At 36.9% G+C, this 26,979-nt stretch overlaps 1 protein-coding gene across 2 annotated transcripts in view; it reads left to right on the forward strand.

Annotated features, from left to right (window-relative positions):
• Positions 1 to 26,979, forward strand: part of LOC149537955 (bystin-like protein) — a 145,904-nt gene that overhangs the window by 98,355 nt on the left and 20,570 nt on the right. For both annotated transcript variants that reach the window (XM_089799361.1, XM_089799362.1), the window contains exons 7-9: positions 116 to 195; positions 324 to 371; positions 1,711 to 1,857. In XM_089799361.1, the coding sequence (XP_089655487.1) occupies positions 116 to 195; positions 324 to 371; positions 1,711 to 1,857 (275 nt within the window). The remainder of the gene's footprint in view (positions 1 to 115; positions 196 to 323; positions 372 to 1,710; positions 1,858 to 26,979) is intronic.

The following is a 26,979-nucleotide window of genomic DNA, read 5'->3' on the forward strand; positions in this document are numbered from 1 at the left end:
TTTTTTTGTTACTATCTGTTTCTTATATTTAAAAATTTAGTCAGTGACATGCAATATGATTGATTTGAGTAAATGTTATTTAGTTCTTAGTTGGAATACTCTTTCCAATTTGCAGTCACGTACTTGTAATCTGCGGGAAGCATTTATCATTGGAAGTGTCATTCAGAAGGTCTCAATTCCTTCCCTTCATTCAAGGTGAATTCCAAAATTATTATTTCTGTTAGGATCTTAATTCTTATGTATTAGGTGGTTGTCTTGCACGGTGTACTCTTATGAGTATGTTATCTGCTATCTGAAAATTAGTTTTGATATTTATATTGCAGTGCTGGATTGATGAAGATAGCAGAAATGGAGTACTGTGGCACAAACAGGTAAACCTTGAAGAGGTTTTGTGTAGTAAATACTGGCTTCAAGTGTATTTGTTCCTGCCAGTTTGATGCTATAAACAGATAATGTACGTCACACCTATCTTAAATTTTTACAAAATGTTTACTGGGTAAATTATTTAGACATATCCGTGTGTTTTTATGGAATCAAAGCCCACCTTGGCTGGATGTCTTGACCTACATATCATTTTTCTCCCTCTTAGCTCTCTGGTTGGTTCAGTCCTGGAAAAAATTAAATTTAGAATAAAAAATTATTCCTAACATGGAATACAGATATGTGTGAATGGTAAGATCCCATATTTGGTAAATGAGCAAGGGAATCACTGGTCAATGAGCTAGCACAATTTATCGCTACTCTTCCTATTTTCTAATCCTCTGGAACATTTTAGCATCATTTTTATCTTTTGTTGTGTCATCTTTAGTTTGAACATGTATATGCATATGCAATTTTATGGATCTAATGGATAAGTTCTGAGATAGAGAATCCTCATACCATTAATTAAACCTAAAATATGTCTTGATGTGCTCTTGTTGTCCGTTTCTTTAGGGTCTCAATGACTCTTTGCTTCAATTATTTGCTGCCTTGGTTACATTCCCTTTAAGGTGTCCATATTTTTAAGTGGCAGCATTGAATCAACAAGCTCTCATAATCTATTGTTCAATGAATTTGACATATCCCATATTGTGTTTATGGATTGAGTACCATATGCTTAGTTTTTATCATGAACCTTCACTTAATTGTAAAAATTGAGTTTTGGATGAATTTGAGATGCATATACAAGTAGTTTACCTGAAATTGTTATATTGTCATCCTCTATGGTATAAATGCACAATTTAATTTTGAATTCATTGTATTAATAGTTTGAACAATATATGTATATTTCATAGAAGACATGGCTTTATGTCTAAGGAACACATTTCCTAAATAAAAGTTATAAGACATGCTGTAAATGCTTAATATAAACCGTATCATTATATTCATCTTCAACTTGACATTTTAAAAAAGTTTCCTTCATTTTGATGAAATCTCAAGGCACATATTGTCCTCGTCTATGAAATGAATGAACAATATACCAATGCAGTTGTCATTTATGATTTATATCGTTAGCAGTATGTATGCTAATGCAAGATTGGGTTATATGTTTAAATTTATAAATTCATTTGATAAATAAAAGGTTAGAAGGCACATGTTATACTTGTCAATGGTAAATATAAACAATTCATTCAGTTGTTTCTGCATTTTTTGGCAGCAGTAGCATTGCACTTGCTGAGATGTTACTATTTTGTGATCCATTATTCATCATAAATTGGTTGGTTTTGGCAGTTACTTCATAAAACTTCTTTTGGATAAAAAATATGCTTTACCATATCGAGTGCTCGATGCTCTTGTCAATCATTTCAGTAATTTTTTGGATGAGACACGCGTCATGCCTGTGATATGGCACCAATCCCTTTTAACGTTTGTCCAAAGGTATTTTGCTCTCTCCCTTTCATAGCATGTTTTTAAAGAATAAAAAACAAAGAAAATTTTGTTTTTTGTCTGTTTGTGTGTTTACATTGCTTGCCATTTGGAAAAAAGTTGATAAACTTAATAGCAAGGTGAATTTTCTATTTTAAAATTGTTTGTAGTCAATGCTGTATATGTTTTCCATTCAACTTAAGTATTGAAAATGTTTTTATGTTGTGCTCCAAGATGCTATGGGACTTTAGTTTGTCTGATTACGAGTATAGGAAAAATTGAGAGGATTAAACATTTTCTGCATGTAGATTTCCACAATCCATAAATAATGACAGATAATTTCTGGGATTTGATTGTGCGAGAATTTTAACATCAATGTTTTGAATCACACTTCGTGATCCATCATCAGGACGAGAAAAGCTGAAAGGAAAATTCTCACAAACTTCTCAAACATGTGGGTTTAGCAGATATTTTCACTTGTATGCCATGGAAGAAAAAGGTTACTTGTAGGAGTGGTTGCCTTTATATAATTTGCTTATAATGATGGTCATCCAAGCACAATAGGTATCTCTTCTATTGAAGCACTATATGCCTGGAATAATAATGAGCTGAGGTAGAGTGGAGGAAAAAGTGTATTTTGGTTCTCTTATGATAAAAAACACGAGGGAAGCTATTTTGATCCAAGTAGGTATAGTTTGAAGGAAACAACAATATTCATAAGAGGGTTATGTGATTTCCATATATTTCAAATAAAACAAGTTATGCAATATAGGCAAGAATTGTAGCTGCTGAGAGTTTTGTCAGGCTTTATGGCCAATTCTATTGTTTCCTTTAACAGTTCCCTTAACTAATTTCTTTGAAAAAGTGTGTCTAGTTGTTTGCAAATTAGATGCGGAATGAACTTGGTCCAATGCTCTTATGCATGCAAGTGGTAACTTGGCTTCAAACCATTGTTGGGCAGGTGCAAGAGGACATTCACTCGTGACACAGATATTAGTGCAATACATTGAAATAATTAATAAGCTTACTCTTTCCATCAAATAAAAAACAATAAATACTAATGTTGAGAATGTAAACAAAAATATGAGGGGTGAATAGAAATCAAAGTTATAGAGATGGAAGAGTTGCTAAGTTAAGAAGAAACGATGAGACAATTGATGCAGATAAATAATCTTGAAATCCTTGCACAGTCTTGTTTGGTCCCTACCCTTTAATTTTGGTGATAAAATAGACAAAATTCACAAGTTGATCATGGACATTGCTGTTAATGTGTATAAAACAAATGTCAAAATTGACCTTACAGACTTCAGTGATACCATCCAAGATGAAGCTGTTGATTGGTGCAACAAAATTAATATACTCATCTAGCCTTAAACCCAGCTAAGACTGATGAAGTGTGAAAAATAGCTGCCCTACATTTGGAACACCATTCAAATGGTTTATATGGTGGTGTGAATATACAAGAGTGTTTATACAAACTTTACATGGACTTTTTAGTGAATTTGCAAAATATTTTTGCCACTTGGAACTCACTATTTTAATAAACTAACCCATAATTTGTCACTTGTATGAATATAGATCAAAATGTGATGTTTTTTTCAGCATATGATATCATATGTGATTGGACCAATTAATTCTATATTACATAGAGAGATTAAAACTGAGAAATTTGAGATAAGATAAGATAAGATAAAAGTATAAATGTCCAACAAGAGACCACGAAAAGGGTCTAAGGGAGTGAAAGTGTACAATCAAGGAGGCTAACATCAACAGGATCACCAAATGATGTCCGAAAAGAATAGAGCAAAGGAAAGCAATAATGTGAAAGAAAAGAAGAGTAAGAACAAGAAAATTAACACAAACACCACCTAGGCAAGGACGAGGGATCCTTCCTTGGTGTAAAAAAGTCCAAAATAGAAGGGTAAGGCCCAGGACAACCAAGAATCCTAGTGCGTGTTGAGTACTCTGGGAGGGGTGACACTGTCGTGTAAGAAGACTGCAAGGTCTCATGGCTTTGGAATGAGTAATGGTAGATGTGTTGATTGTACGCTTCACACCCTGAGCATGAGGCAGGAGCGAGAAGAAGGCAGCGATAAGCTGATCCGAAGCCTGGCTCTGGGGTAAAAGAAGTTGCAGAGTATGGTCATAGAGCCGCATAGTCTCTCGAAGGTAAAGTGCGAGACATCTCTGGTTTGTATAATTGAAGAAGGTGGAGAGAGACTGACAATCTCTAAATAAACAACAGTATCGCCCTCTAATCTCATAGTAGGAAGGGCATCAAAAAATGGAGTGGGTGTCCGTCTTTGCTTCTGCCAAGGGACATAGCCAACAAATCTGGTCCTCCATATCAATGTGGTGATTGACTTGGATTCGAAGTTTGTGAAAACCTACCTAAAAGGAATCCATAGAGATACGTAGAGCGTGGCTCCAACGCTGTGACAAATAACTTGGGCGTGTAATAATCCCATCCTGAATATCTAGAAAGTGCTCAACGTAGAAGGCCATTTGTGGATGTAACCCCCTCGGGGTTTACTCCAAGTTGTGGCAATGTACCATCTATAGATGTCAAGTCTGACATGCCCATTCATCTCCTACTGTGAAGGAAGGAGGTGAATAGGAGCATCCAACGAAAACTGGAAGGGGGGGAGCCTATCAATCCCAATCCCAATCGAGCCCATCAAAGTAGTGGCCTGAGCATACCAACAACGGGCCTTGGTGACAGAGTTGGTGTCGACTATGGCAACAAAAGAGCAATAGGCCATATGAGAATAGTCGCCCTGCTGTGGAGTTTGCAAAGCCACAAAGATAGTGAAGAAACCAAACCAAATCAAAGGTAGCCCCTAGCCTAAAGGGGTGGGCCCCAAACTCAACAAGATTATTGTTGTGCAGAGTTGGCATCTGATAATCTGCCGGAGGAGAAGCTTTTGAACCCGCTTGTGACTAGGAGAAGGTGTTGCCTTTCTTGCATTGATGTCTTTGATTATTTTGCTCCGTTATATGTATGGTCTTCAACGTCTTCAACATCATTTTCGGGTGATGATATTGCATATGCGGAAGTTTTTATTTTTTTCCATTGTTAATTATTGACGAGTCACTTGGAATGGCACCCAGAGTTGATGACGTGACTTGTAAATGGCATGTATTGATGTCGTCCACCTTTTAATAACGTTCCTTGCCTCTTTCCATGTAACATTGGTGACTCTTGGTATTCATTGGGTCAATTCAAGAGCATGGGTAGTGTTAGAGGTAAAATCATCATACAAAATTCCCGTGGTGATAAATTTACGTCTGGAACATCAACATTTATTGCACATTCTGAGTTTGTTGTTTTATACATTATTGAGTTATGATTGGAGTGCGAATGCAGTGAAAATAGATTACATTCTCTCTTTTCATGTATGGTATTGTGTCATTTGATGATCTGAGCTATGAAGGATTGAGTCGTTATTTTGCACCAAGGGTCATAGTGCCAACTGCCGAGATACATATTTCTTCTGATATTATAATGACTGGTTCTGTAAATCATATCAGTGATATTCGTTTGTCTTTTACTATCAACTGTGAGAGCTCTTATAAAATAAAAGTCATGCTGCTTGATTAATTGTTGAGAGTAATCAATTATACACGAGGATATTGTACTTATTTTCGAGCATACAACAAACGATCTTTCTGGGTGTTGCTGGGTTTTTCCCTCGAGTAGGAGGGTTTTTCCAGGGTAAAGTTTTGTGTCTCTGTTCTTTGATATTTTGAGTTTATGTTCTGTTGTTATCTTGTATTCTGGTTTATAAAACTTAACATCCTCAACACCTTAAATTACTAGATGCATTTCTATAATTCTTGAATTATCTTCTTGCTGTTTTCGTAACGTTCTCATCTTTTCTGCTTGGTAGCGAGCCAGACTCAATTGCAAGCAAAGTTCATCAATCTCTTTTTCTGTCTTAAGCAAACTTGATAGGAAGGTCCCTGTCCCTGAGTAATCGCATGTAATCTGATTTTGTCTTTTCTAAAGCTTCCTTGATTGCTTGTAGCTGTACACTAGAAATTTCATTTGCAATCCCTTTCTTCCTCTCCTCCTTTTGAAGATTTCACATAAACTCTTCAATTTGTTTATGAGGATTGTCAGATCTTGACAACACTTGCACAATCCTTTCCTCGTGACCACTAATTGATCCTTCAAGTCTTGCCTTGGCAAATGCTTGTATTTATCACGATGACTTGTACTTTCACCATGCAGTGAATCTTTAAATTCACTTCCATCTGTAAGAACGCTTTCCTCATCAGAAGTAACTGACTTTTTAGACGTTATTGTAGGATCCTCAGTCTTATGAGCATAATTCGTCTGTTTTGTATAATTATCAATGCTGACCTATAAATCACCCACATGAAATCTTGAGCATACTTCTTTTGCCGGCTTATGAAATTGGAGCTTATGATTGTATCATTGCATAGTTCTGTAAAGCAAGAGGTTTCAACTTCATCCTGTTAAATTTAGAATCAGAAAGGCAGAGAAACAATAAGCTGAAACATTAAACACAAGATCAAAGCAACTCAAGAAAGTTATCCTGGGAAAGCCCTCCATCCCGAGGGAAAAAAACCAGCCACACTCCAAGTAGATCCTTTATTGAATTGTTAAAGGATTCAATACAAAGCTTCACAAGCTAAATCAGAATAAAGACTTCTTCACCGAGACTGCTATCTCATAACAGTCATATACAAAATATAAACTGCTCTACAAAATATGTATTGCCCCTTTTGGATCACACAAAATTGTATGTAACAACTGGCTATACAATAATTCCACAGAGAGAATGATGTATCACTGATACACACATCAAAAACATTACAGTACTCTAAGCACCTGATGATCATTCATCCTATCTTTACTAAGTGTGTCTGAAGCTAAAAGAAACCATCGCACATCTGAAGTGACAATCTCTACCCAATCACCCTTGAATCAATAGAATAAAGTTTCAACATTTCCAAGATAAGGTCAATACTCTTCCAGGAGCCGATAGCAGTTACTCATATCAATAGTCATGAATGCCACGCGGTGCAATAAAACTATTGATGATTGCATTTCCACTGTAAATGACATGGATGGTGGTGGAAATACATAAGTGCTGATTAATCTTCCAAACATTCAGTAATGAACAATCAACGAAAACGAACAACCAATGAGCATATATTATAATCACTGAGAGAGTCTTCACAAAGCATGTCTGCCAGAAAACTTGAGCAATCACGCACTCACAGATGAGTCACCATCATAATCGTGCTTGACAAGGGGAGATGAGTAAAAATACATACGAATGCCAAGCGGCCATGTAACAAAAGTCTTTTTCCTCTTCAAAAACTCCAAATGCATGAACTGTCGGCAATAACAACAAACATATCCTTTCGATGCCACAAAGTCTTCAATCATTGTCATCAATGACAAGATCCTCCACATGGATAAATGGTTCCATAATAAACTATAACAGCCACATTGACAGGAGATTAAATTAGAGACAATATGGAAGAAGGTAGAACATGTGGAAGAAGACATGAACTGACGGTGACAAAGGCATGAGCCATTCCTTAAACAAACTTGCTGTGAGACATAATGTAATGATTGCCATAAGGAACCAATTCGAAAAATTAAGAGCGAATACACTTCATTTCTATAACAGTATGATACAAAGGAATGAGGAACAACAGTATGAAAAAACAGATCATAATAGAGAGATGCTACATGAGATGCAGTTCTTCAACAACACCATACACAAACAACAGTAAGGTGGGGATATATGTCAGGTATGCAGATATCTCGTGTAGCTACAAACTTTAAGATATCCTGGGTTTAATCGTGGGTAATTCTCTTACCTTGTATTTCTTTGTGAACTCCCTGAAATTCCTTTCCACATTCAACATGAGATAAACTATTCTCTTCAACACCATCCTTCTGCTGCTCTTCTTCGTCTAAGAGAGACTTAAGCTTCCGTTCACATTGTATGGTCACATTGCAAACCAGTTTGTATGCAGATGAAGAAATTGCATATTCCTATTTCAAAACAGTCCATAATATAGATAAAATAGGTTGGAGTATTGTTTCATGCCCATTGATAGTTAGAACCAGTATATCCTGCATAGCTGTAGCCTGCAATAGCCTGCAACGATCTCTTTTTCATGTACCCTTTTAATTGTTACCAGGAAATGATGAAGCATAGAATAAATCAAATCATACAATTCTAAATCCAATAGTAGATTACTCAATCCAACTACTGCAAAGTTTTTAAGCATTGCAAACCTTCTTGAAACATGAATGCTACTGACATCATCAAGACCCTGGAAACTTTCAACCATCAGAATCAATACCTTCTTCATGGTGTCATCATCATAGGAACACATGGTGCTGAGATTCTCGAATTCTCTCTAAAGCATGAAGTAATCATCAATCTGATCACCGCGCTGAATGTATCAACAACAAGTCTTGCTTCAAAGAAAACATCACAAGGATGAGAGAAGAATGTTAAAAAGGTGGAGATTGTTCTAGTAAACTCAAACATCCTTCCAGTTCACTTAAGATGTTAAAAATAACATTTCTTGGTTGACGAGTACGAAGCTTGTCACCAGCTTCTTGAAGAGCTTTAACCAACTAAATTTTTACTGTTGAACCGATACTTGATTTCTGATTGTTTTTCCCACAGGCTGGCAGGATGCACAGCTTTGATACCACTGTAATAACCTGTTCTAATTTTGAACTCAAACTTTCCCTCTTTCATTGCTAATCACAATTACATAGACAAGGCATTAATGGATATTTTGACAAACAAGTGATTGAGTAGTTTGCAGAAGTCTATTTCCAAGGTTATTGAATCAAACAACCAAACGTTTGGAGGACAGGTACTCACACCATTGATCACGGGTTTCTAGTTGTCTGAACTATATTCTTGATTCTGTTGCCAATGTAATATCCTGAATCAATTTATTTTAATTGGAAGCACAATTAATTTGACCTTTCATGATTCAGATAAGTAAAATGAACTTGTATTCTCCTTAAACTTACCAACGTTCAGATTGAACATACAGTGAATACTACAGAAAATAAAATACATTCCCAGGAAGTCTAATGTGGAGTATTGTGCACCAGTTATCATATTCACTTTGGTAATTAAGCAGCTTCAGAGGAATGCTGACCGAATGCTGGCTTTCTTATCAGAACTGCTGGGTAAAGTATCTCCTCTGTTGTGCCACTAATGACAACAAACAAATTGTCAGCCCGAGTAGTGTCAAAGCCCAAGGAATGATATGGGATCACAAAACTGTAAACGTTATTCCCTCATGACACTTCTGTACTCCTGCAGAGCCGTACAAGACAAGGCTGGAAAGTTCCTGATAACAACCAACGTGTTTCTTGCTTCTAACCATTTCCTTCATGAAGACAAGTTAGCAGCTGTTGAGAATAAACAATTTATTCTGGAATATCTGGCCTTGTAATTCAACCCTACCCAATACTATTCCCCAATGACAAATATCTTGACACTGCAGGGCTGTATTAATCAAATATTTAAGAGGTCCTGAAAAACACCTACATATTCTGAATACTTGGTCAACCTCTTCGTCTATGCTGTATTACCTTTAATATTTCCACCCAGCAGTCAAGCATGAGGTGGTACCTGCAGTTTCTGTGTACAACAAACACCATGGCAACAAGCAAATATTAAAGCAATGATTCTTCTCAAAGAATGTGATTATTTTTTACAACCGCTGAACTGGTCCTTTCCTCCTTGATGAAACACCTTTGGTTAAACTATGGATCAAAACAAATACAACATCTGCACCTCCTTGCTACCCTTCTGTCACCTGACTATTTGCTTCAACCAATTAGATCCTATGTTGCCAGAAACGAGAAACGAGAAACAAGACCGCAATGGCAATGCAACGACAAACGAGCTATTTAAAAATTGCATAAAGAAATGTATATATATATATATTATGTATGTATACAGATATATATGTATATACACACACACACATATATTTATCACATTCAGTTTAATGTAATTAAATGAAACTGAACAACGAGTCCATTAAATAAAATATTCTCATAATGGAATACGATCGGTCTGGTCTATCTACCAGTGAATTAAATAAAACATTGAATAAACTCAATCTAAATCCTGTCAATCTGCAAAAATCTGTGGGATTGTTAAAAAATATTAAATTGAGATTTTGAAATTTGAACTTTGAAAACCTGTATTAATTTTCGGTAGGAAATGAAATAATGCAAACCGGATATTTACTTGATTTCTTTTTCAACAATATATTCAGGACTTAAACATAGGCAGATCTATTACGAAACACAATAGAAACCAGTAGATTTACCAATAGATATTAACCCGTACCCATTCTTTCTCAAAATTCAGGATTCAAGCATTTGGAAATGCGTTACAAACTAACAGAATGAAACCAGTAAACTGTCTCAAAACTCCTTAAAACACCGTTATTGAAATGTACAACAGCAATACAATAACCAACATTCAAAATCCAATCTTAAACAAAGAATTTATAGTCAAATTGGAACATTAAGATAATAACTTGTAAGCGTGTACGAGACCCCTGAAATGATGTCTCCACAGACAATGGGTTTGCGTCCACTGTCTGCCGGCACGAGGGGCTACGTCCTCACACTGGCTAAAAGCTGAAGCTTTCCGAATACTCTTGCAAGAGAGAAATTGAAATCTGAATAATAAACCAAGCATCCAAATTGAAGAGTCTCTTCCTTTTATTCTCACAGCTGTGACTCTTCGACTTCCCTCCTGGCTTTTTGTCTTATCTCTCCTTGTCATCTTTAGCCCACTTTGAATATTAAATTGACTTTTTATAATAAGAGTCCGCACTTTCATAGTCAATTTTAATATCATATAAATGTGTCCTTTAATATTTCTAATGTCCCGAAAATGGGAAATTACAAGTCTCTCCTCCTTGAAATTGCTTGTCCTCAAGCAATTAGTACCAAGATCCCATATGAATCTGCAGGTTGCTCTGCAACCCAAACTAAAAACAAATTTGGCCATACTGCGAAGCAATGTGTCACTTTGCAAATCATCTGTCAACCGGATTCTTGGATCCCATATAACTCTATGAAATTATGCTGCACCTGTAAACTGTACAACTCTGATCATCATTGTATCCTTCCTCAAACTGAATAAAACTACAACAAAGTCGTCAACAAGCCATAGATACATACGATCAACTCCTGGATCCGAAACCCTGTTGTCATAACTAGCCGATATGATAAGGTAGAAATGTATTAGTGAACTATGCATAACCCAATAGATGGTGACAACCCGACCTAAATAGATGATGTAAGAAACAAGCCGCTCAAAAACTGAAAATAACACCATGGGCGCATCAAATACTATATTGCCATTATCAATCTGGAGAACCTTCGGGTACATAAGTACTATGAATAAGAGTGAAGCTGAAAAACTGTTCCTTGTGATTGAAACATAACTCTCATCAATACTCCACCGAGATCTGTCCAATGGTTGATGTAGAAAATCCATCCAACTCCTTTATGGGGTGAAATAGGAAACCATATTTGGACTGATCCAATGATGAGCAATAGTAGTCAATTCACCACTCCCATCCTATGACCCATATTTATTGCCAGGAACTATACTAGGATCCAATATCTTGAAATCAAAATCATCCTCTTCATGGCAATCAGAAGGAGTTCCCTCATTTATCACAAAAAGGGGATTATTAGAAGTCCAATCAACAAACAAAGGGTTGTCTACAAGTTGAATATGATCTGAAGTTCTCATACTTGATCGTTTGGGGCAGCTATCCAAGTCGTATGTCTACTGAATTCTATCAAGTTCATCAATGACTTCTTGGAAAAACTCTTGCCTCACTTTACCCTCATGTTCCTGAGAGTGATTCGTGACCCTGATCTGATTTTTTTGCTTCCTGAAGAGAAAATTGAATTTCGTCTAGTGCCTCACAAGCATACTTAAGCTCCCTATTGAGCTCCTTAATCTCATTCTTTTCTCTATTTGACTGATCAACATATATTTCAGCAACCTTAAGAATAAATATAAATAATCTGATTTCATAGTTTCAAGAGCTGTTTTGACCACCTGCAAATCAGCAACAGGCCAATTTCCTTCAACTTCCCTTTGAGCCTTCCTGTAGAGATCCCCAACCAACTTGTGAGTGCTGTCATAACGTACCAAAGACGTCACAACTATGTCTTCACTAACCTTGAGCTGATTCTTTAAGGTATGCATTACGTTATTGTCCTGTTGAAGCGGTTCATCGTCTTGCAGTGTCATCTTAGATTGTTCCTCTAAATTCATGTCATGGGTATCAAAAATATATGGTTCATCATACAAAGATTCCAATCTGCTATTACCTCTTGTGCAACCGATCTTATCAACCTGCTTGTCAAAGCTAACCTCCAAATCGCCAACATAGAAACTTGCGCCTTGTGTAACATCTACTATGTGATTGCGAGAGGGCTGCAAATCAATGGTAGTTGACTTTTCTTCTTTCAAGACGCTCTATTTGATGATTTTGGTCTGTTGGAAATTCTTCATACACACTTGCACTGGTCTTTTGCAAGGAGATCTTGAACCAATTCCAAATACTTTCTTTTTGCCATATCAGTCTTATTTTGTTGCTCTAGATGAAAATCCATGTAATCATTGAACAATAAGTCATTCTGAACTCGGGTTGGAAGTTTTTGATACTCTCTATAAATGTTGAGTATTTCTGTTCTTATATCTACTAATTGTGGCACCCACGGTCGTAGAATATTCAACTCTTTCTTCAGGATTGCCATAACCCATGAAGGGTTGCCTATTGACTTGCCTTTTATCCCTTCTATAGTTACTCATAGAGACATCTTGCAAGAGAAATTTATTCGAATAATCTGACTTTGGAAGTTGAATGCTCATGAAGTTGTTATAGTTGATGCTTTTCTTATCCTACCTTCCCTATTTTATCACCATCATCCCATTGCTGCAAACTTCTACCATCTTTGTGAGTAAATGTATTTGTGATATTTGTGGCTGCCAATGAAATTGAACTATTTGACAGTTGTTTTTCTGCTAGTGATCCATGTGTAGTCTACAATTTGGCTAATGTTTGGTTAATGACTTTGCAGTCCTACTTGGTGCCCACATAGAATTCATCTGAATATCATCCTCATTTCGATTCTTTGTTTGTAGCAAAACACTTTCTCTTGGATTTGGCCTTGAGATAGAAAAGCAAATTCCATTGTTTATAGAACCAAACTTAATTTGGGTGGATGCCAACTCCTGTTGTTGCTAGACCTTTGTTTCCTCATCAACATCGAAACATTGATTCACAACCCAACCTTTAGTTGGACCCCCATCCCAACTTGGGTTTCTCAACATAGAAACTTTAGATATTTGGGATCCACCCAAAGCTCTATTGGGATGCATGCCATCGTTTCCACTTTTGAGTATGGATGGGCTAGTGCCAACCCAACTGCTTCTAGAACTGGAATCGTCAATAGTGCTCAAGCTTGACCTCAAGTTTGTAGATCTTTTAAGTACACCATTACCTTCATTTGAATTTCCACCCCAACCTCCTAAAAGACTTGTGATTTTCAATAGATAAAGGTCCTGACTTATAACTTGCACCCACTTTTCAAAACTCCCTAAAAATCACCAAGAATGTGAGTCGTCCTCCAAAAATAGCAACCACCACGCACAACATGAATGCTAAGGAAAAGGATTTCCAATAATGACAAGTATCACTCGCTCTTTCTGATTATTTTTGCTTTATATTGTTGACCAGGTTTGATATAGAATTACATAAATGATGTGGCTTCTGGTATACTTCAGAAATATCTGCCCAAATTGATTAAATGAATGGTTAGAAAACTCCAATTTGATATCCTTGACTCTATTGAAATTGTTGCAAACCTAAACCCTTCGATTGCCCAAAATCTCCATCTGCCATACACTCCAGCTTTTGTACAAAAAATGGGAGGCTTGAATAATTACTGCTGAAACACCTTCACTAAAGGGGCAGCCAATTGCTTCTTCCAAACAAATCGAGAAATGTCATGATTTCCTTTCTCAACAGACGACACCTAACTTGTCCACCAAAAGTAATATTGCTGCCAATTGTAAATGACATTGCTCTATCATGGACACTGGATAAGTATTGTCTGCATTTGGATTAAAAAACAAGCCCGTTTACTGGTATCACAAACTCTCTAAATCATTAACGTGGCCTTTGAGACATTGAATGTCATTGCTAATAACACTCACAACACGAAGAAACTAACTCGTCTGCAAACTGCATACCAAACTATATTCTTTTGATAGTATTGTTGTGGAAATCATTCATTTTAACTATGGAAATCTTGTGCATATACCCAACATCTGAAGCTTATTAATCCATAGAATTGTGCACCACTATCACTATCGTACTATTTGCACCATGAAATATCCCACACAGCGAACCAATTAATATAGTGTTAAATATTAAACGAGTACTCCAATGTAATAATCCACAATCTCGTTACATAAAGGTGAGTGTGAAATAATTCTTTTGTAACTGTCGGGAATTATTATAGCACCCCGAAAATAACGACAAATTGGGATTTTGAGTGGATGCTGTTACAAGTGCAAGCAAATTATGCAAAGTTGTTTATTGCCATGTATTTCCTTATCATAAATGTGCCCTTCGATTCTCCATTTCCAGACGATAGTCAAATGCCTCTAGTTGTCGTAACCACAAAATTTTATTCACGACCCTAGGTAAAATCTTGACATGAATTCTTAAGTTTGTAATAACCATTGAGTACCCGACTTTTCAAAAGGTCTTTATAATATAGCAGGATGGTTGTCGCTTGGAGATTCCAAATTCATCGGGTTCCTTATATTTGATTCCAAATTTGCTAAATAATTTCAACCTCCAGGCCGGCAGCAGGCCGGCATTCACAGTCCTTATAAATTATGGGCGCCCCTACTATTCTATGGCATGAGGATATAGGATCTCTTGCATTCCAAACTAATCACGAGAAGAATTTTGCATGCAGGGTGGCCCCATTCAGGGCAAGGTTTGCCCTACTATCTATAGGCAACCTTCAGCAGCAGGGTGAGAATAGTAGGGGGCTAGTCCTTACCTTTCAAATCGTAGGGGGGGGCGGCCTGCATATGAACAGGGGCGGCAGAATAGCCCCACCCTAACCCTGCATGCCCAACCATTTCATAAATCGAATCATCAGCTCGACAGGCGGGAATGGAAGGAGCTCTATGCTTTATGATAGCAAAATCTTTGAAAATTTATATTGACGATTTGAATGGCTTCCACTTCCTTATTGCCGTTGGTGGACAATATTGACTTCACAAATATTGATGCGATTTTTGAATCTTTAGCTCAACTCCATAATTGACTTAGGAATTTCAACCAACCAAAGTAAAATATTAAGAGCTGACGGGAAAGTTTCTACAGTTCATGGCTTTGATTGTCTTGTACTCCCATGCTTGGGCTTCTCGTTAAACTTCCAGTCATTGAAGATCTTTCACTTGCATCAAAGCACATACATCGAGACCATGCTTGTAATGACTCAATAGTTATTCTCGCCTGACTCAGTATTGTATACTCACTGCCTACATAGGACATCTACCATCACTACCAATGTGTGTGTTCAGTTACAACTATGCCCAGTTAATCCTCAATGGCTTAGAATGACAATAGAATGTGGTTGATAGTTTAAGTCAGCAACCATGTTGGTTAATGGGATGCCTAGAAACAAATATTTGAACTAGTCGATATGATGCAAAGATTACTGTGTCTTCTAGCTCTATCGCAAACTTTAAATTCCATGCACAATGGCAACCATTCCTTTGTGGGAACAAGTGTCGACCTTTTTAAAATCTCATACCTTCCACTATTACAATTGTTATGCTATCCCAATAGCCACAACAAGAAACGGCTCCTCATAGCTATCAATTGACATAAATTATATTCTTCTTCCAAACTGGATAGAAACTACTTCTAAAGCTGCAATTTCTTTTAAATCTATTACTAGAAAACCACACAGGTTGGCAAGAAAACCAGCTCTGATACCACTGAAATACCCGAAACCAGATATGTACTCGATTTCTTTTTCATAAATATATTCAGGACTGAAGCATAGGCGGATGTATTACGAAACACAATAGAAACGAGTAGATTTACCAATAGATATGAACTCGTTCTTTCTCAAAATAAGATTTAGGATTCAAGAATATGGAAATGCATTACAAATCAACAAAATGAAACCAATAAACTCTCGTAAAACTCCTTAAAACAATGTTATTGCATTATACAACAACATTACAATAACCATCATTGAAAATCCAATCTTAAACACAAAATTTACAGTCAGATTGGAACATTAAGATAAGAACTTGTAAGTGCATACGAGACACCTAAAGTGATGTCTCCACAGACAATGGGTTTGCGTCCACCGTTTGCTAGCATGAGGGGCTACATCCTCACACTGGCTGAATGTTGAAGCTTTCCGAATACTCTTGCAAGAGAGAAACTGAAATCTGAAAAATAAACCAAGCATCCAAATGAAAGAGTCTCTTCTCCTTTTATTCTTATAGCTATGACTCTTCGACTTCTCTCCTGGCTTTTCGTCTTATCTCTCCTTGTCATCTTTAGCCCACTTTGAATATTAAATTGACCTTTTATAATAAGAGTCCACACTTTCATAGTCAATTTTAATATCATATAAATGTGTCCTTTAATGTTTCTAATGTCCCAAATAGGGGACATTACAGGAAACATTTGTTTTTGACGTGGAAACGCGTTGTGTCTGTTGAAACATGAAACGATGGCTTGTTGTTACGTTTCTGGTAACGATGATTAGATTCACTAGCGAAATGTTCCTTGTCTCAATTCCTGAGAAATTTTCATAAATTTCATTAAGTTCCCCCCCCGGCCCCTCGCCCCTCCCCTCGCCCTCTCCCTCTCTCCCCCCCCCCTCTATCTCTCTCTCTCTCCTGACAATCCATTATGAAAGGAAGTCCTATAAATTTCCTGTAGCCCAACTTCCTTGAACTAAATTTAGTGGAACTTAACGTTAGTATTTGATTAACTAATATTAAATATTGTAACACTGTCAACATTTAACTAATTAATGTTATCTATGCAATACCTCAAGTTTAGGGGAGATTACACCACACCCCTATGAATTTCTCTTTTTTCATTTCCTCAAACGTATTATCATTCATTGCATTTGGTCTAGCTTAAATGGCAAAATCAATCAATCTGATATTTATCTTTTTGTCAACATATTATCTCTCCATGCTTTTTGTTGTTTGCTTTCTTCCTTCATTGTGCAAATCGAAATTTTAGTGTTTGTCTCAATCATCCTGCTTTCAAGGTGGAGATCTCCCATAGACAGAGATTATACTCTTGTTGCTGGTAGAGTTTAGGTGTATTGGAGGATTTAGAATCCTAGGAAGTAGGTGGATTCCATCACCTCCGTAGTTTTTTTTAGCTTCACACCTTTCTCATATTTTCATCACACTGCCCCCCATCAAACATTACATCATTTCATACTATGCTCTTATTTGGCTGATAATTCTTTGTTTAGTTAGGGCGGAATTTTAGCTCTTTCTAGGATTAAGAATCCGAGGAGGACAATGGATTCTTCTGTCCCTCTAGGACTTTCATCTTGCATTTCCTTTTCAACTTTTGTAAGTCCATTCCATGCCCCATTTCTATGGTTTTGATCAAACATCCTTCTATTCCTTCGCTCTTGTTTAGTTTGTGGGCTTAGTGCATTTTAAAAGCCATGAATACAAGGTGCAAATTCCACCTTTCCTAGGATTAGGAATCCGAAGAGGGCGGCAGAATCCGCTGCCCCTCTAGGATTCTTACTTTGCATCACTTCAATGTTTGATTGCCTTACGCTTGAAATTTACGTTAGCTTTTCTCATTGGGCTTTTGTTTGATCCTACACTTGGAATTTATATTCCACCCTCTCCATTCCTTTATGTTTTTCATTATTGATGCGAGGTGGAATTCATAAGAGTCATAGGATTATGAATCCTAGGGAGGCAGCAAATTCTGCCATCTCTATAGGACATTTTCTTGTAATGTTTCTAAGTCCTTTATCCTTGGTTACTGAGTTTGCTAGAAATGCCTCACAGACCATCATAAGTTTGAACTGGTATCTGGTCTTGGTACAGTTTGACTTTTGGTCTGGGCTGGGTTCAATTTTCAGCCACCTAGTTCAAAATAACTCATCTACCATTTATACCCGGGCAAAGCAGTCTCTAAACTATCAAACTGATGTCGATCTTGGTCATTTTTTCAGCTTAGGGGCAGGAGGATTTATACAAATATAACCTTTAAGTATAAGTTTCTTATGCTTAAGAAGTTATATTTGTATAAATACCATCAGGATGTTTGAGATAGGTTTCAAGCTTCATAGGAGTTAAAATGCAGTTTCTAGATTTTGGGGGTTTCAATTTTTTTCAGACTTAGTCAAATTTCAAAATTCAACATGCCTTTAATAGTGTTATCTCCCACAACCTATTGTGGCCTTTTCAGGTCAATTTGAAGTTGAAACAAGGATATTCTAATGATTCTAACTCATTTCCTCGCAAATCACTTGGTTTTAATTCTAAATTAATGATAGACTTAGCTCAATCACTTGCTCACACCCAAGACAAACATTACTTTCTTGCAAGCCAAAATTTCTCAAACTCACTATCAGACCAGACAATTGAAAATTGCTACCACCTAATCCCACCTAAGAGGCTAAGACTACCTAAGACCACCTAAGACTACCTCAAGCATGTTGCCAATAGAAAAATCTTTAAAAAGGAAGTGAAGATCAAAAGTATGAAGAAGATGATGAAGAAGAAGAATATCAATAAATTTTTAATCCATTAGTTGAACTTCAAACAATGCTACATGAATTTGATGTTATGATTTAATTTTAATGTTTTGAATCTTTGATGTTGAACTTAAAGTATATGATGCTGATTCATGATGCCATGATGTTATGGTCATGATTCATAATGCTTTGATTACAAGTTTATGGTGTTCTTGCTGTTTAAATATTTTTATAATACTATGTAACATTCTAATCTTAACTCATGCTTCTAGGCTTCATAAATATGTATAAATATAATTTTAACATGTTCTTGTACTAACGAACCCAAATGAACCCAAACACATTTTCAAAATATTGACATATTGGCGAAGTGGTCCTTTGTACCTGAACTTGGAACTGAACTCAAAATGGTAACTTAGTCTTTATCTTCATTGTTTTCCCTTTGATTTGGATCTGTTTTTCTAACACCCTCATATCATCATGATGTCCACTAAGACAAGGTGGAGATTAGGCATTGCCTAGGATTGAGGGGAGGGTGGTGGATTCCGCTCCTCGTTGAGGATTTCTGCTCCTTGATTTACTTCAACATTCACTACATTACCCTCACAGATATGGTTGCCATCGTCATGGTTGTTTCTTAGGACCTTCTTTCCAACTATGCCTCAAGTTTTCCTTTCTCTTGTTGATCTGACTTAGGCAGGTGGAAATCTTGATGGTGCTAGGATTTTGAATCCTTAGAGGGCAGTGAATTTTGCTGCCCCTAGAGAATTTTCACCACATGTCATCATTATCAACTTTATCTTGCAACCTCCCCTCTTTTCACCCTCATTCATTGATCTGATTATTTATTGGTTGATCTTTTCTTTGTGTGATAATCTGTAAACTATGTCCTGAATTGCTCATGTTTTGGGGCAGAAATCCTACCTTTCATAGTATTGGGAATCCTATGTAAGGTGTGGATTCTGCCCCTACCTCAGGATTTTTACATTGGTTCACAACTTCACCTCTAAAAACAGCATTTTGCATTTTCTGTCACTTGTTGTAGTATCCTGGACAGGATATTTATTGGTTTCTCTTTAAAATAAAATAACCAGAACTAGAATCTTGCCGATTTATTCGAACACAAACAAATACAGTACAATAGCCGACAGATGTTTAACCTGCTTCTTCTTAATAATAATATTAAAACTCAGAAATAGGCAAATGGAATACAATACGATTTTTGAACCAAAAAACTCTTCACCAATTAATAACCAGTTCCTTTCAGCTTTATAGTCAGAATTCCAAGCATAGGCAGATGTAATACGAACAGCAATAAGAAACCGATATTTTCCCACATAAATCAGTTTGCTTCAGAATGATATTAAAGATTCAGGCATATAAAAATGTATTACAAATCAGTAGGATAAGCCAGTAGTCCTTCAACACTCCTAAATACGTTATTGTATTTTACAACAGCAATACAATAACCAGTATACATAAACCAATCCTAAATATAGATTTAACAGTCGGATTGGAATGATAGGATAAGAACCTGAAAGTGCAAATGAAACACCCGAAATGATGTTTCCTGAGACAATGGATTTGCGTCCACTGCCTACTAGCACGAGGGGCTACGTCCTCCAACTAGCTGAAAGCTGAAGCTTTTTGAGTCTCTCGTAAAAGAGAAGGCTGAACTGAATAATAAATCAAGCATACCCAATGAAAGGGTCACTTCTCTTTTAATTCTCACAATTGTGACTCTTCGACTACCTTTCTGTCTTTTTCGTCTTATCTCTCCTTGTGCTCTTTTGTTTACTTGGAATATTAATTTTGACTTTTAATTAATGACATTTCAGCTCTCCTAGTAAATTTTAATATGGTAGAGTTGACCCCCTTAATGTTTCTAATGTCCCTAGAAAGGGACATTACAAGTCTCCCCTCCTTGAGATTGCTTGCCTTAAAGCAATTAATACTAGGATCCCATATGAATCTGCAGTTGACCCTGTAACCTGAACTGAAAACAAATCTGGTCAAACTGTGAAGCAAGGTGTCACGTTGTAAACCACCTATCAACTGGGTTCTTGGATCCCATATGACTCTCTAGAAGAACTCAAACACTTGCACCTGTAAATTGATTAGCACGGATCAGCACCATGGCCACAATAAAATCCTCGTCCGACCATAGATACAATCTGCCAACATCTGGATCCGAAACTCTGTTATGTTCTTCCGCTGCTATGATGAAGTAGAAGCATATCAAAGGTCCATGTGTAACCCAGTAGAGTGTGAAGACCTTCCCTAAATGGGTGATGTAGGAAATGAGCTGCTCATAAGCTAAAATCACTATCTCAAGGACATTAAAACCAATACCATCGTCATCAACCTGGAGAACTCCCAAGTACATAGGTGCCATGAAATTGAAAGATGCTGGAAATATAACCACATTCCTCATGTAGCTACTCCACCAAGAATTACTTAGCAGCTGATGAAGAAAAATCACCCAACTCTCGAGAGGGTTGAAATCAGAAAATATGTTAGGGTTGAACAACTGATAAGCAACAGAAGTTGATTCATCATTCCTAAGCCGAGTTCCTGAATCACTGTTAGGATCTGAATTAATATTCCAAGGTCTGAAATCAATTTCTTCTTCCTCAAGGCAATTAAGGGAGACCCCCTCATCCATCATAAAAAGTGGGTTATCAGACGTCCAGTCAGCAGCCACGTCAAACAAGGGGTTATCTATCAGCTGAAGTGATCTAAAGTTTTATTATTTAATCGTTTGGGGTAGCTATCCAAGTCATAAGTTTCCTGGATGCTCTCAAGTTCATCGATGACTTCTAGGAAAAATTCCTGTCTCATTCTGCCCTCATGTTCCTAAGATTGATTCATGACCTTGATCTGATTTTCTGCTCCTTGAAGAGAGACTCAAGCCTCATCCAAAGCGTCACAAACATGCTTCAGCTCTCTGTTAAGTTCGTCAATCTCATTCTTCCCTCTATTTGACTGTTAAGCATATATCACAGCAATCTTAAGGATATAATCCCTGTCGGTCAGCAAAAACAAGTAATCTGATTTCATAGTTTCGAGGGCTGATTTGACCTTCTGTAAATTGGTTATATACTAGTCTTCTTCCCCTTCCCTTGGGATTTTCCTATAGAGCTCCTCAACCAGTTCATGGGTACTGTCATACTGTACCAATGATGTTACAACCATGTCTTCACTAACTTTCAGCTGATTCTGTAAGGCGTGTATTTCATTATCTCCTTGCTGAAACTGTTCATTGTCTTGTAGTGTCATCCTTGGTTGTTCCTCATAATTCATGTTCTGAGTATGGGGTTCATGATGCCAAGGGCCCAAACTGATATTACCTTGAGTGTAATTTGCTTCACTATTCAGCTTGACAAGACTCACCTCCAAGTCACCAACAAGGAAAACTGTGCCTTGTGTAACATCTACTATGTGATCTTGAGAAGGCTGCCCATCTCTGGTGGTTATCTGCTTTTCTATTTCAGGATAATTTTGATCTATCGAAATTTCTTCATACACTCCTGTGTGTTGTTCCCCTGCAAAAAGATTCTGGGCTAACTCTAGGTACTTTCGTTTTGCCATATCAGTCCTATTCAATTGCTCAAGATAAAAATCCATATAACCGTTGAATGATAGATCATTCTGAATTTGTTTAGGGAGTCTTTGATAATCTTTGTAGATGTTGAGGATTTCAGTTTTTACAACGGAATCTGAATTTCGGGTTGACGATTCGTGTGGCTTCATAGCAGCTTCTTGAAATTATACAAATCCTTTCCTGATTTTGTAGTCCAGTCAATCAAGCAGCGCTAAAACATTTAATCTACCTCAAAGAGCTAAAAACCTAATTAAGAAATCTGCTCTGTTTTATCGATATTGAAAGTCTCAGAAGCTCTAATTTAAAGCACTCAAATTATCCAAGCTTACAAAAGTGCCGACAAATTTTCCTTTAATTCTGTACGTGCTTAAAACCCAATATATCACTGAAGAATCATTGGATAAATTGAAGAGTTCAAGAACATAAATTACCATAGTCATGCATTATTCTCTTCCAATACAGTGATTACAGTAACACTCAAAATATTCTTCAGCAGTTGTTGTATGTTCTATAAAATTCTCTATCATCAATCTGTTATTACTTGCATGCTGTAATTCCCATTGTTATTGAAACAACTGCTATTTGTGTTCTCCTGAAAGTCTCCTTGTTCTGTTGTAGATTGCTCACTGATTGTCGTGAAAATATTCACATCACCATAAGAACAGTCCGCTCAGCAATACCCAGTCACAATGGCCGTACTTCTTGTTCTATGCAACAACTGTAATATCCTTTTTGAGATCAATTTCCAAATACATTCCTCAGACCTATAAACTCTTCGCTCCAATTGTTGAAATAGAAACCGTTTCCGTTTACTTCACGCGAAATAATCCAAAACAATGCTTAGCAAAAAAAAAACCCACAAATGTATGGAGTCAGAAATTAATCAACCAGATTGCATGCTAGAGATAAATGTTTTCAAGCCTGAACTTGTTTCAGAATAGAAAGTTAGTTATCCTCTTCTTATGTTGTTACCACTGGAAGCTCTACTGTGAAATCATTCTCTAGTTCTCAACAGCCAGTTGGTGACAAACAAACTCAAATGATACTACACACACAAACCCAATCACTGGATACTTGATGCATACAATGGTCTTAAAAAAATGGCAGCCAAAAGTGTACTGTTATTGCTTGAATATGCAAGTTGGCCACAATCTTATAGCCCCCTGATTCCCAGTGCAGATTATCAATTGCTTCCTTGGAATATAAACCAAACCCAAGGAGTAAACTTCACACCCCTCTGAAGGATTGCGACAAGTTGTTAGTAGCTTGTCATTGTTTGCTAACAATGAAAATCTTCAGCGTTTAATTGGTTATGGCCCGAGAAATGCTTTGCAGAGCATGCAAAAGTTTCTTCGAATCATAGAGGCTCCAATTCACGCTGGAGTTCCATACTGCATGAATATCTCTTTAGAATATTAATTCTATTTGCTTTATGCTATCTGCAGAAAACCAATTATTGATCCCAATACTCGATGCTTAATATTTAACCGTCCAGACAAAATAATAAGCCATTCAGTGTGTTACTAGAGTTGTGAAAGAGTGATTGGAAAGGTAACAACTATCAAACACTCCACCAAAATCTCCAATCTAGTCTTTGCTGCTTTCAGAATGGTAACTCTCAGCTTCGTTAGTTGTTGAAGTTATTCATAGTTGTCAAAGACAAGCTTTTAAAAGCTTAAGAGTTGGGTCGAAAGTCTGCTTGGAAACAATCCTTTGACAGAGTCCCAACTAGCGATCTATTGCTTCCCAAAATGCATTATCCGTTCTAAAACTCCAAAATCGCAGCCTTAAGGAATATGCAGACCTACTTCACCAAAAGTGTTTGGCAACGGTTACATGTGTTATCAACCAGACTCGAACATATATAGCAGACAACAAATTCTCTCCACCACTCACGCGGCTGAGACGTAACTTTTTAACGGCTTCCTTGTTCCCCCTCCGGCCTATGTCAATATTATTTGCATCATTGTCGATAACCAAGACAAGGAGACTGCACATCGATTGACACCTTATAGCTGTCGTTTTGAATCTACAAAGAGACGCGAATGAGGGTTAATGAGTTACCAATTTTCCCTTACACCTGGCACCTCGGCATAGCATCTGGTGACTAATACAGACATCAATGTTATTCCCTTTCGGGTTTATCTCTTGTATCATGGAAATTCAAATACCGAATACGTTACAACGAATGTTTAGAATATAAATTTCCAACTCATCGCGTCATGAGTATAGGCGTGAAATCATTCCCCAAAAATCATAACCTGTCGTGAAACTGGAGGCACTTGGCTGTGGCTAGTAATACAGGTAGTTAAGCACCGCCTATGGAATCATAACCACAAAACTGCTCCACCTATCCACCAGTTCGCTCGTGATCACCACGTTCCTTTCGTCTTCTTCTGAGTTCCTTCCGTCGCTAGCCGTTACTGGAGCCAGTTAGATTCCTTCCGTTTTTTGATGACGTGACTCAACAAAACTTCCAGTCTAACCTGTAGCTATTCTTGACACGTTATAACCTATCCATTTATCATGCCTTACCTGAGACTGTAAATCGCGATAACAATTACTTCAGACCTGATCTCACAAATTTTGTAGAGCTTGGCTTCCCGATTATACCTCCTGTGTAACCTTTGACTCATTCTATGTGTAGTCAATCAAAATTTCCCCCTGAATATGCATTGAGCTTACCAGGATAAACTACTACAGGCAAAATCGATACTAACACTATTTGGAAGTGAATCCATTAAATACTTATTTCTTTGCATAAACAATCACCATTGGATTTTGTGGAATGATTTTGAATCCTTGAAGAGCTTGAATGGCTACAGTTGCTTGCATTTCATCCCCATATTCCACAAAAGCAACGCCAGGCTTTGCTTCTATCATGCAAACTTCCTTGAAACCATGTTATTGGTAGAAGAGCATCTGTAGCATCATAGAGGTTGTCTCATGTGGAAGATTTTGAAGGAACAATATGTTATTTGGTGGAGTGGGTGCCTCTGGAAGATTAAGTTTTGATGCTTGGAATGGCAATTGAGAACCTACTGCTGGTGCACCATAAGCAGATGGATATGCTGCATTAGGAATTGCCCCAAGTTGTTGAGCTTCATGATGTTGATCCCTACGCCTTCCTTTCAGCTGTAAGCACTTTACCAACCTCTGCTACTCCCTTGACAATGTCGGACTTTAGTTATTGTAAAAGACAATTCTGTGAAATGTCCTAGTTACTCTGCCCAAAATTTGATAGGCTCAGACTTACGGCATGACTTGCATAATTCCAGATTGTGTTTCTTCCTCCACAATATCAGTTGCCACTCTGCAATTTCTTCTTATTATTTCTGTTTGAGCCAGAACCATTCTCAACACCCATTAAACAGCTTATTAAAAGATCCAAAAGTTATAAAATCCCAGGTGCAGAGGTCAATATATTTCTGTAATTACTTCTCCACAGAAAAAGACGTTTACTACAATTTACACAGTTCAGACAAAAATAATTTATTTTGTATACCAATGAAATTCACAGCAAAATGAAACTTCTGTGACATTTATTGTTTATCTTTGAATAATCCTTGCAACTTCATTATACTCATTTCAGCAGGCTTATAAGACTTCCTCCAAAAATATTGATTTGAAATTCCACGACTTTGAAGTGGGAAGAAATAACTTGTGATATATGTCAAATTTTCACTCAATACTTCAAATTCTATTAGGCATCTGATATAATTTCACAGGCTGGCAAGAAAACCAGCTCTGATACCACTGTAGTATCCCGGACATGATATTTACTGGTTTCTCTTTAAAATAAAATAACCAGAACTAGAATCTTGCTGATGTATTCGAACACAAACGAATATGGTACAATAGCTGACAGATGTTTAACCAGCTTCTTCTTAATAATAATATTAAAACTTAGAAATAGGCAAATGGAATACAATACGATGTTTGAACCAGAAAACTCTTCACCAATTAATAACCAGTTCCTTTCAGCTTTATGTTCAGAATTCCAAGCATAGGCAGATGTAATACGAACAGCAATAAGAAACCGATATTTTTCCACATAAATCAGTTTGCTTCAGAATGATATTAAAGATTCAGGCATATAAAAATGTATTACAAATCAGCAGGATAAGCCAGTAGTCCTTCAACACTCTTAAATATGTTATTGTATTTTACAGCAGCAATACAATAACCAGTACACATAAACCAATCCTAAATAGATTTAACAGTTGGATTGGAATGATAGGATAAGAACCTGAAAGCGCAAATGAAACACCTGAAGTGATGTTTCCTGAGACAATGGGTTTGCGTCCACTGCCTGCTAGCATGAGGAGCTACGTCCTCCAACTAGCTGAAAGCTGAAGCTTTCTGAGACTCTCGTAAGAGAGAAGACTGAACTGAATAATAGATCAAGCATACCCAATGAAAGGGTCACTTCTCCTTTAATTCTCACAATTGTGACTTGTCAACTACCTTTCTGTCTTTTTCGTCTTATCTCTCCTTGTCATCTTTTGTCCACTTGGAATATTAATTTTGACTTTTAATTAATGACGTTTCAGCTCTCCTTGTAAATCTTAATATGGTAAAGTTGACCCCTTCAATGTTTCTAATGTCCCCAGAAAGGGACATTACACTTGTTTCAACAATTTGCACTTGAAACTCGCTTTTA

Source organism: Cupressus sempervirens, chromosome 9 (genome assembly GCF_028749045.1).
Source record: "Cupressus sempervirens isolate cs-2001-9-10 chromosome 9, ASM2874904v1, whole genome shotgun sequence".
Classification (NCBI taxonomy): domain Eukaryota; kingdom Viridiplantae; phylum Streptophyta; class Pinopsida; order Cupressales; family Cupressaceae; genus Cupressus; species Cupressus sempervirens.